General features: G+C 35.5%; 1 protein-coding gene across 2 annotated transcripts in view; it reads left to right on the top strand.

The window, feature by feature from the left end:
- ano3 (anoctamin 3) overlaps positions 1-19,852 on the top strand; it is a 45,829-nt gene that overhangs the window by 4,673 nt on the left and 21,304 nt on the right. The window contains exons 2-7 of one of the 2 annotated variants that reach the window (XM_028042652.1): positions 9,671-9,877; positions 14,244-14,374; positions 14,490-14,645; positions 14,735-14,835; positions 14,912-14,956; positions 18,742-18,873. In XM_028042652.1, the coding sequence (XP_027898453.1) occupies positions 9,671-9,877; positions 14,244-14,374; positions 14,490-14,645; positions 14,735-14,835; positions 14,912-14,956; positions 18,742-18,873 (772 nt within the window). Of the gene's footprint in view, positions 1-9,670; positions 9,878-14,243; positions 14,375-14,489; positions 14,646-14,734; positions 14,836-14,911; positions 14,957-18,738; positions 18,874-19,852 lie in introns of both variants that reach the window. The other variant, XM_028042642.1, reaches the window with a different exon arrangement.

Here is a 19,852-nt window from a genome sequence, read left to right as displayed (position 1 = left end):
AGATATTTTTCTAGTTGATTGCATCACTGGACCAAAACAATCCCTTTTGAACTTTGCGGTTCACATAGTTTATGAAGAGCTCAGTATACAGACTCCAGAGGGGCTTTGTTAGCCATCTGTGGCCAGGAGCAGCGATGGGAGGTGGTATTGTGGTAATAGAGGGGGGGACTTGCAGATGGGAAAGGGAAATGAAGATGTTTAATCTCCTCAAATGATGCAACCCAGTGGTTGTGCCAGGATTGCATAATCTGATCCTAAATCATGGGTAAAACGTGCCATCTGCTCTGAGGTGTGTTTACGGCCAGGCTGTCTGGTGACAGTGAGCCAAGAACAGCGCTGCATTTGGGATTATGGGCTATTTTTAACTTTATGAAGTCACTCTGCTGTTGATTGAAGTACTTAATTGTAGCTACAGTGACTGAATATGGTAGTTTAAAAAAATTTTTGCTTTTCATGCTATGAAGTTTTGTTGCTCTCATTAAATGATTTATGTTAGTCTTAAGTCAAACTCACACAAATCTAGTTTCTCGTCCAATCATTCAATTCAGTGCAGCAATAAATATACAGGTTTATAACTTACAGCTAATGAAAATAAAAAAGCTGAATATTAAGTAGGATCAAATATCAATCATAAAATTATTGGCATACTAAAAAGTAGATGTACTATAAATTACATCTACTTAGTACTTGATAGGGGCTCCTTTTTCACAAAACACAACACCCATGCTGTGTGTGGTTCCAGCTATAGTCCACATCCTGGGAATCTCCTCCAAGCTGTTAAATGAGCTTTGATTTACAATACTCTCAAGCCTACTGATATCCATGTGACTTCTGCACATTTTTTCCTTCCACTCAACTTTCTATCCATATGGTTTGGCATCTTTGTTAGCAATTACCTTTTGTCATTTATCCTTCTTATAGTTGATGTGAGGGACAGTCTGCTGGAAAATTGTAAATTCTGTTCTCTTTCTTATGACATGTAGGACGTGATGAAACATTTCTGTAAAGCTGAAATCAAAAAAGATCAGATTTTGAAATAAAAACTTCAGTTTACTTCAGTTAGTTTAAAATAATTCAAACATGGGACAGTTTGTGAAAGTCAGGATTTATTTTCAAATTGCCTTGAGCAACTTAAATGTTGTAAATGATCAAATACTTTGAAAAAGTTTATTCCGTTGTTGTTTGTGGTCTCTCTCTGTGGGTCAGCTCAGGTCACTCTGGGTTTGTTTTTCTTGGTTATAAATGGAAAATCTAATAATCCCTTCTCCTCCCCAGAAAATCCGACTTTAGGTGAATTATAAGCCGACCCACGATCATTATTTCTGCAGCCAAAATGTTTTGGAGGCGTTTTCCACAAATGATTTCTTTTTCCAATCAATTGTGTGCATTATTAACACCAGATTGCTTGTTAGATTGGACAAGATGAGCACAATTAGGACAGGATTTTAAATAACTAATCTTTCCATTTTTCCACTGAGCATCAATATTCATTTGTTTCCGGTTCAACTTGAGAACTAATTGTGTAGGAAAAAGCAGCGGTTGAATATTCAGCGGATGATAAATGTCGCTCTTAGCACTTGATGTGAACCGAGCTCTTTGGTCTTTGATGTGCTGCCAGGTGGAGGATAAAAACCCTCCAACTGCTCACACAATGCGTCTGCAGGCGAGGCAGCTGGCCTAATAAAGGAACTGGAATGACAGTCAAGATTTTCATCACTCTGAAACTGTAAATCAGAATTGTCTGGCCTAATGCTGAAGCTTTTTGTTAAGGAGTCTGACAAAGTATGCTTGGCTTGAAAAGCGCTGATTCTTTGTAAGCAGGAGAGATGGAGATGGGCTAAAATCACAGTCATTCTCAAAATGGCACATCTGTCCCAAGCAACAAAGTCGATTAAATCCCCTTTTTTTGTCTTTCCTGATGCTCAGTTTGAACTCTAGCAAGTCATTATCACCATCATCAACTTTATTTATGAAGCGCTTTCACATCAGGCATTTCTGAAGCAAAATGTAAAGATAAAGTGACAGAGCTAATAATAATAATAATAATAATAATAATAATAATAATAACAATAATAATAATAATGAAACAAAAACTCAATTCAAAACACAATAAAAACCACTGAAAGTTAAGTGAAGTAAAGTCTCGTTTTTTTTAAGACCAATGAGTAGAAATATGTTTTCAAACAGGTTTTAAAAATCTTTCAGACACATCAGGATGTCTACAAGAATTAAGCTGCTGCCGTGCAACTGACTATTGGACAGGTTTCCCTGATAAAAAGCCTTTTTATATATGTACAGCTCTGGAAAAAATTAAAAGATGACTTAAAATTATCTGTTTCTCGGATTTTACATTTTATAGCTATATGTTTGAGTAAAATGTACATTGTTATTTTATTCTATGAACTGCTGACAACATGTCTCTGAAATCCCCAGCAAAAATTTAGTACTTATTCACAGAAAATGAGAAATGGTCAAAATAACAAAAAAGATCAATCTGTATTTGGTAGAATAATCATGAGATTTTTAATAGGGTTCAGTGCAGTGGGCTCTTCATTTTTTCCAGAGCTGTATGTACCTTGTAGCATCCAGCATCATAAGAGTCAAGCATTCATTTGTTCGCTGTTTCTGTGTAGCTGCATTACCCCATCAGGGTCGAAGGAGGGCTGGAACCGTCCCAGCTGTCGCAGACGGGAAGCCAGGGAACAATCTGGACACGTCGCCATCCATCACTGGACTCTATTCACTTAATGCAACACATGAGATATAGCCTCACACGTTTCCAGAGTCGAGTGTTCTGCATCTCTCTGTTCAGGTCAAATGGCAGAGTTTGGAGGCCATGAATACAATGAACTTGTGGAGAAAATGGGTCAGATCTCCTTATAGATCTGTGCAAAACCTGTCACTTCTAAGAAATCAGAAGCTAAATTTTTAATATAAAGTGTCCAGATTTCTTTAAAAAGGGAGAAACTTGGATAAATTGCGCTATATAACATTTAATTTCTATTTGGGGTTACTAAAATATCTTTGAATTGAAAAGTATAAAATTTGCTTTGACCTTTTTTCAGGTCTTGATAAGTTTGGAATAAAGACAAGAACATATATGGAAGCTGATACTTTGATTTTATGTTGGGTTTCTAACAACATAGGAGCAAATAAAAAGAAATTAGAATCACACTGGAACCATGTTTTAGTTTCTGCTCCTTTTGGGAGGAACAGTTTCTTATTTTACTTCTTTTAAACAAGAAACCTTTCAAAAAGATGAGGACAGTAATAGATATATTTTTAAAAAACAAAGTGCACATGGTGATTGCTTTTTAGTTTAAAACCGTGTCTCTTGAAGTCCTACAAGCTGAACAAAGATGAATAATTGAAGATTTTGGGTGAGAGAACATACAAGGCATGATGGGAAACAACCCAGTGACCTGAATTCGTTGTGTGCGACTTCTTTGCCTAAGTTCTTACGTTGATTGAGATTTTTGAATTGTTTTAGGATTGTTTTTCCGATTCTGGCAGTATTTTAAAAGCTTTTGAATAAAATTAAAGTTTTCTGTATATTAAATAAATGTGTGTTCTTCCACCAGGTTGGTGGTACGCACCAGGCAGATAAGAACAAAGGAATCATCAGGGATACACCAAAAGCATCAAGCAGAAATGCTCAAGAGAAGCCGAATAAACAGACTCTGTTGCTATTTTTACATTTGTCATGACAACTAAATCAAGCCAGGAGTTTCACATATGCTAGTGAAAGTATGAGAAATACAACATAATTTGTAAGGAACAACAGAATGTATTTTATCTTATTATAACAGGAGAATAACTGGGAAATCAATCACAACTTTCCCTGAAGCTCATCCAACTCCTCGTATCAGGAGGTGTTATGAACTCCAGTCAACATATTGCTGCTGCAACCTTATTTCATAATAAGACACTTATGAAGATGTATCACAAACAAACTTTTACTTTGGTGTAAGTATAAAGACATGCAGCACATTTTGTGTATCATTCTAACATATGTGTATGAGTTGTGTATGACATGCTGGCATTTTGTAAAGTACTTTTATGTCGTCAGAAAATAGGAAGTTACTTTTGCTGTGACAATTCTGGGTCATTCTATTTTGTTACTAAATATTTATTAATTACCTAAAATGTCGTAGCTCTATGTACAGCTAGTAAATGTTCCCAAGTGGTAAAATAAATATTTTCAGAATAATTCAAGCATTCAGCATGCTGAGGTGACCAAATAAAACCTTTTAGAATTTAAAATCTGTTTTAAAAACATTTACATTGTCATATATGCGTACACTAAAATTTGGATTATGTATAACAGAGTGCTTTTGTTAGATTTCTAGATTGAGTTTTGGACATTTATAAACTTAGACATTGTTTTATTCTCATTGCTGTACATGTGACAGATGTAACTGATGGAAATATTTGCTCTGTTTCTCTTGTGGGTCAGGGAAATCCCATGAACCCTGCAGCATCTGCAGATATACAACACATTTAGAATTTATCTTGTGTTAATGTAAGGAACGTTACAAATTTTTTTAACCCTCATGTCGGACACTTTTGACAGTCATTGAATCCCATACAAAGTCCTGCTTGTAGATGCAGGCCACGCTCACACAGACTATTACTATTCCCTGCATAAACTTGTTTTAGTCACAGCACTGACAGATTAAATACTGGACTAATGAACCCTTTAATGCACCGTTCTAAGAAGATTGCTGCTCTGGTAGAAGAGTTCAGGGAGCCCACATGAAGAAATGAGGCTAAAGAGACAGAGCTCTCATTATTAGGTGGCTATTATCATATAATAGCCACTGATCCTGTGAGCTGTAACAAGACCAACACCATCCTGTTTCCACTGGGACCAACAAACTGCACCAAAGTCCCGTTAGCTCGCTCAGTCCTCGTGTCATCTCTCGACATGTCGAGCTTTGCCTACGTCTGCTGGGATTATCTGAACCGTTAAATGTGTGCGTTTTATGACACCTATGTAGCTCCCACTTAAGAGCATAGTGGAGATAAACTAGACTTCCAGAAACAAACCTTTTAGAAAGTAATCCACAGAGAGCTTCAGCTGAGTTTCTGTTATTTACTGCTTTGTGAGATAGTGAGACAGTTTTCTGTTGACACAGAGAGTCGCAAACATGACCCTGAAGTCTTCACGTTCTATAATCTCGCTGCTTATGCTCAGTAATTAGTATGTTGCTTTTTTTAAATTGCTACTTAAGAGGCTACTGCTCAGTATTGACTTGAAAATATTGGACCTAATTAAATTTTCTGAAATAATACAACTGAATGTACTTAACGCCCAAATGTTTCTAATGCAGTCAGCACTGGGGATGTTCTTTGATTGGCTGCTTTTCTGAGCTATTTAATTATCTTTTTAAACTTCTGTTCTCACACATACACAACGAACTAAACTATATCTCAAAAATCTTAGCTACACCTGCCATACTTTATGCTGTGTATCAGTGTTTTGACATGGTCTCTTTTTGCCTGACCCATTTTCTATGTGCTGTGTGTTACTTTATATTCTTCAAAACGCTACTCTTCACAGTTCAGGTAATTGCATTACAGGACACTACTGCATAGTTGTAGCAGTTCTGCTGCAGCTGTCAGATGAAAGTTGTGTTTACTGCAGTGGCGATTCTTTTTGTACACTATGTGAATGCACTAGAAAATTACAGCTGCCTTGTATGTAGCTATGTGAAAATAAAGTTTAGCTTTAGATTTAGTTTGAGTCAACATTTTTAAGTAACACTTTATTTGAAGTTGTGTGCGTAAGACTGACATAACACTGTCATAAACATCACATAAAACCTGTTATGAACGTGAAGGAGTCTTCATGAATGGTTATGAATGTTGTCATAAAGTGTTATTCGGAAAATAATGACATTTTTAAATCAAAGTTGACATTTTTAGTGGACTATTAATGCAAATTTTAGTACAACTTTGCATTAAGTGTCATTATTTACCGAGTACCCCTTTATGACAACATTCATAACCATTCATGAAGACTCCTTCATGTTTATAACAGGTGTTATGTCATGTTTATGACAGTGTCATGCCAGTCTTATGCACACCCCTTCAAATAAATTGTCATTATTTACCGAGTATTTCAATCGTGGCTTATTACAGAAAACTTATGAATATTATAAATGTAGAAAGTGAGAGTTTTCACTTTGATAATCTACATTTTAAAGAAAACTTTCATATTTTGTTTGACTTCTAAAAATTTGTCATGTACAAAGGCAGTAGCAAACCAGTTCAACTCAGAAATCAGTGACTGTGACGCTTTCCAGCTCTCTCCAGAACATCCTCTCATTGTCTCTTACTCAGTTCACCATGCTGATGATGGAGGATAAGATACTTTTTGAACTGGGCTGCAACTAATTCTTGCATTGGATAGCATGTTTCAAGCAAAACTGGCATGATCGAATGGGAGCCAAAGATAATCAGTTATTATTTCTTTACTCCTGTTGTTTCTGTTATGCTAAATAAGATTTTTGAATTTCATTTCCTCATCAGAATTTTTTATTTATACAAATGGATTGTAGCTCTAAGCTTACATTAATGGTCCACCTCATTTCTTTTGACTTTCTCAATGTGAGCTATATCTCACAGCTTTCATTAGTTTAATATCTGTGAGGCCGCTCAGGAAATATATGGCAGAGTCTCTGGCTCCGCTGGGCCTTCAGGCTCATCTTTAACCGGCTCCTTTCTCCTCCAGCAGCTTGGGGAAACCCCATGTAGGCGACTGTCATGAAAATGAGTTATTGTGCAGCTAGCAGCTCCGGCACGTTGGGGCATTAGGAGTGAATTATAAATGCATGTTTCAGTGGACTGTTTCTAAAAAGCTGCGGAGGGAATTGGGATGAAAATAAGTCAAGTTCCCTTTAGAAAGAGGAGGGAGGGTTAATTTTATGAATATGTATTATGAACTTCAGCACTGAAGCTACAGCTTTACTTGAAGGTCAAGATCAATGAAACGGAAGATGCTTATCGTAGTAATTAGCCTCTGGATTGTTCCAATATCTACTAGACCCAATATCATTCTGTTGCTCTCTCACTGCTAACCACCTTTAAAATAACCTTAAATTGCATTAATAAAACAAGGACTGTGTAATTCAGTAGCTTAAATATAAATGCATCTTATCTGATCTGCAGGACAACTGTATGTGAAGACATGATGAGTTGAAAGACCAAATAAATGTATTTTTAAATTGTAGTTATGCCATATTTCCTACTTTTCTCAGTATGCAAAGATGTCCTACCAAATAATACCTTCTCTGTCAAAAGTTAAACTGATGTAGGACCCAAAAGCAGGCAGGAGGGAAGCAGATTTTGGTAAATAGTGTAATTTGAATAAACCAACATGCATGGTGCAGAACTCAAAAACAGAACCCAAACTTTCTAGATTATGACTTAAAAGGCTAAATTAGCATGTATAGACTTGGTTTAATGTATCTGATGCTACATTTCATCATGTTTCCATGCCATGAATTAGTAAGTATATGCAGTGATGCATCTTTATGTTGCTTATCTGAAGGATGTGGCTTGATGGAGCGGATGTGCTGACGGTGTTAATGCATTGTTCTATGAAGGACGGACATTAACGCCACTGAGCTCATAAAAAGTCTGGACTGCTGGGTGTCTGAAGGGGCTTCATACTTTTCTTTTTCACTCACTTTCTTATATTTTTTTTATTATTAATTTGCTTATGCTTGTTTGGAAAACATGATAACATGTAATTGTTATATTGGCAATAAGCAACAAAACTGTCAAAATAAAATAAAACTGAATTTTTTATGGATTTATTCTAGTAGCTTCAGCAAAACTGAACAGAGAAACTAATTACTGCGGTGAGGCAGCGCAGTGTGTGGAGTTCTTACTTCAGTGATTTTAATTCATTGCAAAAATGTGCACTCCTAAACACATTGTAATAACTGCAAAGTGAATACATAAACATGGTATGTTTCATCAAATTGCTGAATTTGCACTTGCATTTGCGTAGTGGCAGCAGCTGCTTGATTCAAGGAACAATCTAGTTATAAAGTTTTACTTTTTCATAAAACTGACTAATATTAAATACTCAAACACTCAGTTTCAGCACTCAGCTGAGTGGATTAGAGGCTGAAGAGGTTTCGAGTGTTTTTCAAATGTTTTTCTGACTGCAGATGTGTTCAGAATAATTCTGATGATTCATCTGATTGGCTTTCAATTAGTCAGTGTAGCTTTTTTTTGCAGTTTGTTTTTTTAGCATTTTATTGACCTTTACTACTTTACTGTGGGTGCAGTTTTTGGAATACCTAATAAATTTTTTCCAATTATGAACACACTCATAAAGCAGAAGACAAAGAGGTGGAGACTTGAGAGAAAAAAATAAATATTTTAAGACAAAAAATAAACCATTGTTGCAAAAATAATCTGGACATGTTTTGGTTAAGTAAAAAAAAACTGATGAAAACATAAATGCAGAAATTTATCATAACATAATTAAAAAACAAAACACAGAGAAAAGAATATTTCCACCTGCATGTTGAAACAGTTTACAGCTCTGAAAAACATGAAGAGCCCACTGCACTGAACCCCATTGAAAACCTCATGGTTATTCCACCAAATACTGATTTCTGAGTTAAAACATTAGTATTGCTGCTTCAAAATGAATATGAACTTGTTTTCTTTGCATTATTTGAGGTCTGAAAGCACTGCATCTTTTTTGTTATTTTGACCATTTCTCATTTTCTGCGAATAAATACAAAATATTTGCTTGGAATTGCGGAGACATGTTGTCAGTAGTTCATAGAACGAAAGAACAATGTTCATTTTACTCAGACATGTACCTCTAAAAAGTAAAATCAGAGAAACTGATCATTTGAAGTGCTCTCTTAATATTTTCCAGAGCTGTATATCTAGAGAACCAAAGACTGAAAAGTGAAGGGGAGGTAGGATTACTGTGTTACTTATTACTTGTGAAAATACTTCGAAACCTTTTACCTGGAAATTATTTAAAGAAGAATAATAACAGAACATGTGGCTGAAAATGGATTTGGACATTTACACATTTTAAAAACAGTTTTCACAACTTTTATTGTCTCCTAATATATACTGTATATACATATATATGTTAATCAAAGTTGACATTTTCTTTCACTTTATCTCTTCTTGATGCAAAAATTCCTCTATCATAGCCTACAGTTAAGCTAACCTGGTTGGTGGTCTCTGTTCATATCATCACTGTGGTTATATAATCCCTCAAGTGTCTGACCAAACATGTCCTACTTATTAGAGCATCCAGTTAGAAAATCTGGAGCATGGCGTCTAACGCTTAAAGCTTGGTATCTAACAAGTCGTAGCCATTGAGAACATTTTATTACTATTTACTTTAATTTACATGTTCCTTTTAATATCTATGTTTATGTTTTGGTTTTTAACACATTGTTTTGCTGTAAAGTCACAGAGAAGTATCAGTTCTGTGTCAGATTTATAGTTTTTTTTTTATTTTTCTTTAATGTATATATTATAGGTGTGGTTTATCTGCTGTATGTAGCTTTTTTCAGGCCTAGCATTTATTTTGTCCTCTTTTTTTATTTGCTCAAATAGAAGGACTGAGAAACACAAGACTTATTTTAGCTTCCTTTCTGCACCTCTCTTCCCTCCTCAGGCATGCACACCAGCATCAGCGAGATCCTGAAGGAGAAGAGCCTGAAGCCGTCTCGCCGCAGTCTGCCCTGCCTGGCTCAGAGTCAGACACATCCCATCAACCTCAACCACTTCCTGTCTGTGCCTCTGAGCCCAGATCCCAAACCAGACCTCGACGATCTGAGTCAGAGCATCAGCACGTCCTGCAGCCTTCTGCCACCACAGACAGGCAGGTCTAAAGTTTGGATAGAGATGCGGCTTGCATTGATTGCGCTTCGCATTAAAGTTTACCAGTGTTGTCGTTTCCAGTGACGAATCACAATTACTTATGTCTGGACTTTAACTCGCCTGGTTTTATTGTTTGAATCCCTCCTGTCATGCAAGGCCTGCTGTAAATGTTATATTTTATGGTCTGTAAAGAACATCTGTTGCACCTTGTTTTACACACCGATAAATTCAAACACAGTCTGAGTGCTCTCATCTAACTTTGTTCTTGATACTGCACTGAACTGGAACAAAGCTGCACAGATTTTCCTGATTGTAGTAACATTCGAAGCGCACTTGCTGATTGTCGTAATCCTGCAGGGCATCTGTGAAACATTCTGCAAAGTCACAGCTGTCTGATGGAATAATGAGGCAAAATCCGTTCAAAGGAAAATTATACAATCTTTTTTATAATAAATATAAAAATTATAAAAGTTGCATGGAGCCGCCTATATTCAAGGAGAATTATTCACTTGTCTGGTGTCTTGGGGAATATTCAGAAATAAGTGAGAGTGAGAGGTCTATTTTAAGCAGGGGCACAATTTTATTTTAGTAAGATTTAAAAAGCTTCTGTGCTAACGTTTGATGTGAAACTGGAAATACCTTCAGGACAAATCAAGCGGTTGTCATTTCTCTTAAAATTTTGACAAGCTGTGACATTGAGGAGAGACAAGATGTCAGAGACAAGCATCAGATTTTTTTTTTACCTCAATCTGAACAGAAAATAGACAGATAGGTTAAAAAAAAGAAAAAAAGACAGCACCTGGCAGGACAAGGACATGATTTGACTGCTGGACCTCGTATAATATTACATCCTCTTATGTTTTATTGACATTACTATAAGTTTAGCTGACAGTTTTATCTTAACGCTCATCAAGCTCACCAGCTGCACAAAATAGGTTTGTTATTTAATCTCAGTATGATCCATCTGCAAGTGGCTCCAATAACAGATGGATTGTATCTGTGGTTAAGGTGTTTCGTTAATCAAAAAATACATCCATCTGTAAAGTTGTTGTCACGATAAGATAACTCGATTTTTCTGCACTCTTCTTTTTTGATAGAAACCTGAACTTATACGAGTTTGGATCTTTTTCCTCAGGTCAGGTTTTCCGCTCATTGCCTCCCATTTTTCCATCACATTTTATCCAAACAGAAGCATGTGGTGCAACCGCATTAACCATCCCCCGTGAAACATTTGGTCACATGGGAGAAAAAAGAAGCAGTCGAACTGTGTGAAGTTATATGAAATGAAGGAAGAATCAAGGCAAGAGATTTTGCATCTGGGACTTTTTAAACCTGAAATACACAATCCATTCCAGGAATATTTGTTATAAAAGGCTGTTGATGGAAAAGCATTTAAGACATTTTTATGGGCTCACTCTGAAGCTTCTCGTTTATCTCCAGACATTTTTATTATTTTGTAGAACTGCAAAGCATATTGTCTTTTTGCAAATAAAGCCTCACCTTCATTTAATCAAATAAATGATGTCAGTTCTTTAACTGGCCTTTTTGATATCAGTTTTATACTATGAAACTTCATTTTTAAGATAAGAATAAAGTTATTGCTCATATTTTCTGAAGTGATGTTCTCTGAAGGTATCAGCTCTCTTTCCTGTAGTAGAAAGATGTTGCTACATTGAATTTGTGGGAAAAACAAAGACATTTTCCAGCTAACCGAGTACAAGTCTGCTCCTTGATGAGAGGAAAGAAATTACTTTATTTATTAGCTAGAGGCAAGAATAATTACTAAATGAATGAGATGATATTGCGGCATGTTTTTGTAGAAATACTGGAAAAAATAATGTCATTTGTGTAGTTACTGGTCTCCATTCACTTTAATGTGTCCCAAAAATACACAATTAGAGTTTAATATCTGGTTGCAGAAACACAAAGTGTTTTTTGTTTTTGTTTTGCAAGGCCAGTTAAGAACTGATTCTAGAACCAGATCTAATTAAGCACTGAAACCACTTTTAAATATTAAAACCTGTTATGTGGATCTAAATATGTGAAGATTTAAAGGAACGACTTTGTTTGTCTCTAGTTTTATGCAAGTAAAGGATGTAAAATTTAAAGGTGGTCTTCTTCTTCAGGTTACTTTTAACCTTACGCCACTTTCTTCTTTTATTTTTTTTTTCATATTTTAGAATGAACCGGCCTCTCAGTTCTTCTCTCAGATATATTTATATGTCCCTGTAACATCTGTGGGAATCAGTCTTTGATCAATCTGTAATAAAGGGATAAATGAGTGTTATTTTTCTATGGCAGATCTGTAAATTTGTGACGCAGGTTTAGCAGTGGTTTCTTGTTCAAATGTGGTTGGTTAATGATAAATTGTTGATGAACTTGACATGAAGAGTGTTGGATGTGACAGAATGTGAGGATCTTGGAGGGCTTCACTCATTTTTCTTTAAAAAGAAAAAGAAAATGTTTAACTTTAGAGAGTTTTTTTAAAAACCCTTTGATACCTAAAAGAGTGCAGTGTTAATCAGCTTTGCTTTGAGGAGCAGATCTGTGTCGTAGCGTTTGTTGCTAACTGGATGAAACAGTTTAATACTCCATGTCTTGGTTTTTACTCTGCAGGCGTAATAGATATTCCCTCATAAACTGAGATTACTGTGTCGGTGGAAGGTGGGAAACAGCAGTTTCAATTTTTTACAGGTCCAAGATCAACGCAGCCGTTACAAAGTGCAGGGAGGGTGAAAATAGAAGAAACGTCTTGAAGCTCACATAGCATCATTTCTTCCCTTGCCATTTCCACAGATGGTTTAACCACAGCAGCATTGTGAGTCACAGCCAGATGAACTGACAGCTGCAAATATATATTTGATTGAATCAATTAGGAGGCTGTCAAACATGAAATGAAGGAGAGATCATTTGTGCTCCACTGTAATAAACTATATCTCCCATGTTAAAGCCATTAGGCTGGCGGCTCCTGTCTTGTTTGAGCCTGACAGATTGTTTAGCACATTCAATTTTACTTTTGAAAAACCAAATTCCTCTAAATAGCACTAATCAGAAATGCTTCCCCATGTTTTGTAGTCATATATTGACTTTCTCGTTTGAGGAATCTTGGACAATTATTTAGTGCGGCTGCAGCTCCTGTTGGTCTTTCTTGGCAATGTTCACTTTAAATGTTTTATCTTCTGTGGTCATGAGAAGAGAAGAGATGAAAAAAAACTTTTATGCGTTTTCTCACAGGTTGACAACCTTAGGGGATCCTAATGAAATATGCATGATGTCTAAACACTGCAGTAATACAGTACAACTGCTGCATTTCTAAAATTGTCTTCACAGATCTTTTTTCTTGCAGCTGAATTTAGGTGCAGCAAATCACTCAAATTAACTACTCCCATTTTTTTCTGCAGTGCTTGCATATTGTGAGATTTTAAACACACATTTTGCATTTAAATAACCTTTAATGCAGCTGTGGGTGTCTGTCTGTTCGCACTTTTCAGAGTACAATTAATTAGCTTTAATAAATGTACTTTTTAATAAAGATACCTGATGCCGTTATTCTATCATGTTTAATTTAAGGTAGCTTTTGCTTGATGTGTATTTATTGAACTTGGAAATGTATTCATTCTTGTTGATCATTTTTGACATTATTTTGTTATGGCCTCAAACTTCAACACATTTTATGGATATTTAATGTGACAGACCAACACAAGCCTGCTTAAAAATATAGGTGGAAGAGAAATATGAATTACTTTCCAAATAAATATATGAAATGTTTGGCATGCATCAGCATTCAGACATCTTTACTCTTTCATAAGAGAAAAGAAAGGACTTGTAAGAGGCTGCAAAAGACTGTCATGTTTTAGGTGAGGAATGACTGAGAATAGGAGGCTTAAATACTAAAAATATGTGATGTTTTCCTTCCATTTCACAGCTACACACTACTTTTTGTTGGTCTGTAGCATAAAATCCATGTGACACAATTGTGGTTGTAATGTGACTGAATGCAAAGAAGTCTAAACTGTACTAATACTTTTAAGCAGCACTGTGGTTCAGTATAAATGTAAGCTCCTTTCTTTGAGTTTTTTATTCTTTATATTTGGTCACTTCGGTAACCAAAATATAAAGTGTTACATACAGAGTAAGACTGTTTTATAGAACAGTTCCCCTTTAAGATCCAGAAAGGCAGAAAAGGGGATTAACGATTTAATTCGGATCAAGAAAACAATGTTTTCTTTCACACAGATCTAATTTCAGTGTTTGTGGAGAGATTAACCAAAGCAGTAAACAAATGCTTATAGCAGAAAGGATTGTTTGAATGCTTTCGCTTTGGTTCAATAAGAGTCTCTGACTGATTTTGTTGTATCTTTGTGCAGCAGAGGATGTCAAAGACAGCTACATTGAGGAGACCGAAGTGAGCACATGTGAAACAAGAGCAAATCCGACAATTCTTCTGCAAAAACCTGTCAGCCGGGTTAAATTAGGGACCCGCGCAGACTCTCTTCAGGTACCACATTTACTGCACATCTAAATGCATTGACATGAAATCTACAGCTCCTTCATCCATTCCTCCAGAAGTTTTTATGGCAAAGTGAGATTTATGTGATGCATTGCTTCTGAAGGGAAAAAAACAGTCAGACACATCTGGACTGCTTTTTCGAGATGGAAAAAAGAGAATCGATTACATCTTGGTTTACAAGAAGTCCAGCCCACAGGTGGAGAAAAGATGCACGTTTGAGAAGAATTTACGAGCCGAGGGCCTCATGCTAGAGAAAGAGGTAAACATCTCTGGTTTGGTCTTCATGGACTTTCATTTTTTAACTTCTAAGTTGCCAAACTTTGATGTTATTTTACTAATTTTTCAAAGCCCTCTTTGACGAACAACGACATCATGTTTGTGAAGGTCCACGCTACCTGGGATACCCTCTGCAAATATGCAGAGCAGATGAACATCCGCATGCCTTTCAGGTACATGGAAATAATCTCTGCAAACTTTCAGGTTTTAAAGCAGGTGGTAACATTCTATTGTAATTGTTTATTTCAGGAAAAAGTGCTACTTCACTGACTGGAGGAGCAAAACCCTTGGCAGGTGAGAAAATATTTACATATTTGGGATGTTTTGGTTTGGATTTAAATGTTTTTTACAGAAAGTGTTGAAAGATTTGGAAAGTCTGATTAAGTGTTCAGAAATGAAAACTGATTATGGACTAAAGTTTGAGTTTCCAAACTTTATCTTATTTCACTATTGAAAAGATTAAAGTCTGAGTTTGGGGGAAATTTTAGATAACTATTCTGGTTTGGCACATAAAACTCTTTAACAAAAAGTTACATTTAAACTGGATGCGAGGTTTTTGAATTGGGTTTTGTTTGGGGTTTATTTCACATTAAAGATTCTACTGAACCAAGCTTGTATAGATATCCAAAAATAACTAAGTAGTCCTTTAAAATATTGACTGATCAGATGCCTGTTACAGCCTTGTGTTGTTTCACGGCTTTTGAAATGACAGAAATACAAATACAAATCCTCAACTAGGTGAATATTTCATACTAATATGGGTAATGTGATAGCAATCTTGAAATGGAAACATCCTAAATGTACCTCTTGCAATAAGATTCAGAGGTTCACAAAAGCTCCTGGTGTCCTAATGAACTCACTCAGTCGAGCTTTTACAAAGCATTTCTGTGCCTATAGTGTCATTTTGCAATATTTATATCTTTTGAAATATTTGGTGAATAGAATATCAGCTTCCATTTAGCTCACAGATGATGAGAAACATTGGAGATTATTTTAAAAAAGATATTTGAAAGAAATCCAACAAATCAGCAGGTGTGCTATTTTAATTTTGTCAGTGTTTTCAAACGACATGCACCCTTGAGTTGATAAAGCAAACCTGGTAGATTTGAATAAAAGCACATAAATCTCCGCTGTAACGGTTGAATAGAGTGGCTCACCTACTTTTGGCTGCGCTTTTCAATAACATACTTTCCAGTGAATATAGATGGAGCCGCAGCAGCTCATTTGCATACTATTTTTAGATAGATGCACTTAGCTTTGATGTGATATTCGAACTTGGAGTAGAAATTAAAATTTCCATTGTTTCTTCTCACTGAGATGCAGATTTTTTTTTTAAAAAACAGTCTAACTAGCAGACTGAATGTATTGCATTCCTAACAATGAAAACAAACGAAATACACAGAAGATTCTGCTCTGTAATATTATTGTGCGGAAATTGTTTCCCCTAATTATGTTGTTAATTAACACATCAACAAAGAGAGGCAGTGCAAGCAAACAACTCTTTCATAAAAGACCATTTCTACAATTTAAATTATTGCAAATTATGTTTAAATGTTGCTCATATGGTCTATATTATCAAAATAATGCAATATGTCTCCTTATAACACCTTCAAAGTACAAAGTATTTGTTGTTTTGGTTTCTTTCTGAAGAAAAACATAGTTTCATTATATTATATGAATCTAATAGCCTGGATTTGAGGAAAGCTTGGCTGCACTGTGCGGACCAGGATGAGATTTATCATCAAATACAGAATCCGGCCAACTGTGATTAAATTAGGCTCTGATTTGGGTACCTGCTGGCGCTGAGCAGAGTGAAATGTCAGCTATGATTGGATGTTACTGGAATCAGAACTGGCGTTGTTTCATCTGCACCATCTTTGGCAGTTCATCACTCGAGTAGTCTCCTGCCAGTTCATCAAGTTAAACACATAAATTAATCAGTTTTCATTTTATTCTTTTACCTGCCTGTGGTTTCTTGAGAAAAGTCACAAACAAATCACTGAGTCTGTTATTTTTGTAATTACAGTTTATTTGAATCTTATTTTGTAAAATAAATTTTATACAATGAATGAAATTTCTTTTTCATAAAGAATAAAATTGTTAAAATGCAGAAAAGACAGAAAACACCAAAAAGAAAAATAATTTTATTATCTTTGTGCATCTGTAGGTTCTTTATAATTCATATAGCTGAATATTATTGAAAAGTTAATTTATTTCAGTAATTTAACTCACTAGGTGAAACACATTGTGTCTATTGTTGATGTTTTTAAGCCTTTATATCTGTTAATTAGCATGATTTTCTGTTCACAGCTAACGAAAAATAGCAACATTTAAGATTTGAATATTGCCTCAGACCAATAAAAAGTCTGAAATATTGTCATTTTTAATCCCATAGAGCAGCTTTAGTATTCATCAAATGATAAAGATACAGTAAATTTCACCCAGAAATGATTTCTGAATCAATTTTCTGTCTCTGTGATCAAATATTTGTTCACACTGAAAAACTAAAAACAGGTACAGTTATTTATGATTCCCTCGGCGCGAATCCTTCTGACACTGGCGTTTAAATCAAGTTAAGGGTTTTCTTCAGCCACCGTGTTATAAATTTACCTCTGGGAGTTTTACAGCACAAAACATTTTCTTTGCTTTTTGTTTTTGCTCTTTACCCAGAACTTTCTACAGCTGGTACACAAATTATTTATTTGTTCTCGCATTTATGGTCCTCGGGAGATGAGGGATAGTGATTCATCAATATGACCCAGTAGCAGCTAAAACATGATGAAAGGTAGTGCAGATAATAAAAACCTTTGTTTTTATTATACAATTTTGTAGGAGGAGGAGAAAAATGGGAGATTGCTTTTGGATTTTGCTTACCAATAAAATGTGAAAAGTGTGGATTCAAACTGTGGAGGAGTTTGAATCCACACTTTGAGCCTGGGTTCAGTTCTAGAACAATTCACCACCCTGAAAATCTCACAGATCACCAATCAATCCATGATTTTAAAATGGAGAGAGTATAAAGTTACCAAGAACATGGCCTTACACTGGAAGGCTCGATGAGGAGAGCAGTAACCATAAAGGAGATTTATGGGAATGCTGGAGGAGTAGCTGTTGATCTGCAGAGTTATGGCCTCTTAAGATATGACCGTTCTGAAAGAGCGGAAAGAAAAAAGATATTAGAAAGTACAGTTTGAATTGTGCCACAAAGTCAGTAGGAAATACAGCAAATGTTTGGAAGCAGGTGATCTGGTCAGGTGAGATGAAAATTAAACACAATTTATGATAGAAAATAACAATTATTGAGGATTTTTCCTATTATTAATAACCAGAATGAGAAAATGAAACAAATGCATTCAACAGTTTGGAGAGCTTTGTGCAACAGTAGAGTTGGTAAGTAGAATAAAACTGTCACTTAGAGACATTTTTATAATATAGTTTGTTATTTTTAGTTAGGTTTACTTAAGTATAGCAGTTAAGAGTGTATATTTTCCTAAATTTCACTCACTCTTTCTCTTAGGAAATACAATATATGGAAGTTTTGCCAGTTTGTTCTGCTTATCCACCTGCATATCACCACAGTTTGCACTCTTCTTAATTCAACTAGCTTGGTAAAAGTCAACTCCTCTTATAAAGGCAAACCTGCTCAACTAAAAGTGACATAATAGTGTTTTTACTATTTTTATAACAGTAAAAACACCCCACCGGTTTTAGCTGTTACTGTATAAACACACAAAAGCCAAGATGTTGAATAGTGACAAACTATGTACATAAATAAGAGCCCGCTTTCAGAGTCTGAATCAATGTTTGTGATGCTGAAAAGAAAAACTGAGGTTAATCCTCCAAACTGTATTTAGCCCAGCTTACGTGTTCCCGTAGAAAGGTGTAAATAGTAAATGAATAATAAATAAGCAGCATGGATGACACCACACATGTGCTTTAAAACGTGTTTTCTGGTGGGGTGGGGCTACCAAGGTTGTGCGGCGAACAAGGTTAGCCGCCATCATCTCATAGTGAAGTAAACAATCTGCTTGATAATCTGCCCCATTAATCCTGTTTGTGTCGATGCGCCTGTGCAGCAGGTTTCATCTGAGGTGTCAGCAGATAAAAAGCTGGCTTCCCAAAAATCCCATGAAGCTGGACAAAGAGGCGCTGCCCGACCTGGAGGAGACGGACTGCTACACGGCGCCCTTCAGCAGAGCGCGCATGCATCAGTAAGAGCGCTCCTGATTAAAAACTCACAAGCATGATCACCATGGATACAGTAGTGTTGGATTTTTCGCTATAGTTTAGTTCTATTTTGTTGTGACTTTTTAATTCAGTTTGTTTTAATTAGTTACTAGAGTGTGTTTGGTAGTTTTTATTAGTCAATTATTGTTTAGTTTTTGTTAATTGTAGTTTTAGTTTTTTCATACTTTGGTTCATTTTTCACCCGCTTCGGATGTTATCATCCCATAGAATGGCGATTATCATTTTTAGGTGCAGAATTCAAAACGGTCAAAGGATTGTATTGTAATTATATATACTACTCAACAGAACATACAATTTTAAAAAAACCATCTGACTCTGGCATTTTATTCCAACTTTTGCGTTCAGTCGTAGTGCCAGGAGGATTATGAAATGCTGCAGTTTACCCACAACTTTTGTCAACTGCTTGTGTGGGAAAAACATAATAATTTCACATCAGTTCAAAAGGCTAATAAATAGATTCATAAACACAAAAACAAAGGATATCATATCTATATTTTCAGTATGTTTTAGTTCCTCTTTATCAACACACCATATAGTTCCCATTAGTTATGGTTTCCCCCCATTAATTATTGTTTTTATTTATCCCAACGAAAATGTTCTCGCAATGTCAGTTTTTTTTATTTAGGTTTAGTTAACTATAATAACCTTGGTGATCACGGTGTCAAATAATAGAAGTGTATTAGAGATATAAAACATTCCCAGTGACCCATTAGATCCTCTACTGCCTCTGTCTGAATTTTGAAATAAAAATCTGTGCTTGTATTTTTTTTATAAGTGTCACAGAAATCAGAGCAAAACTAGTTCATCCTAAATAAAACATCAAAAACAGCAGCAGTTGTACATTAAATTATTTCTTCCTTATTTGTTTAGTATTTTATGCTGAAAGCTTCTTTCTGAAGAAAGCCATCATGGCATCATCTAATCTCATTTCTCAGGAAAAGC

Source organism: Xiphophorus couchianus, chromosome 2 (genome assembly GCF_001444195.1).
Source record: "Xiphophorus couchianus chromosome 2, X_couchianus-1.0, whole genome shotgun sequence".
Lineage (NCBI taxonomy): Eukaryota > Metazoa > Chordata > Actinopteri > Cyprinodontiformes > Poeciliidae > Xiphophorus > Xiphophorus couchianus.
Note: the sequence above shows the minus strand (reverse complement) of the source record. Positions and strands in the feature narration are given on the sequence as shown.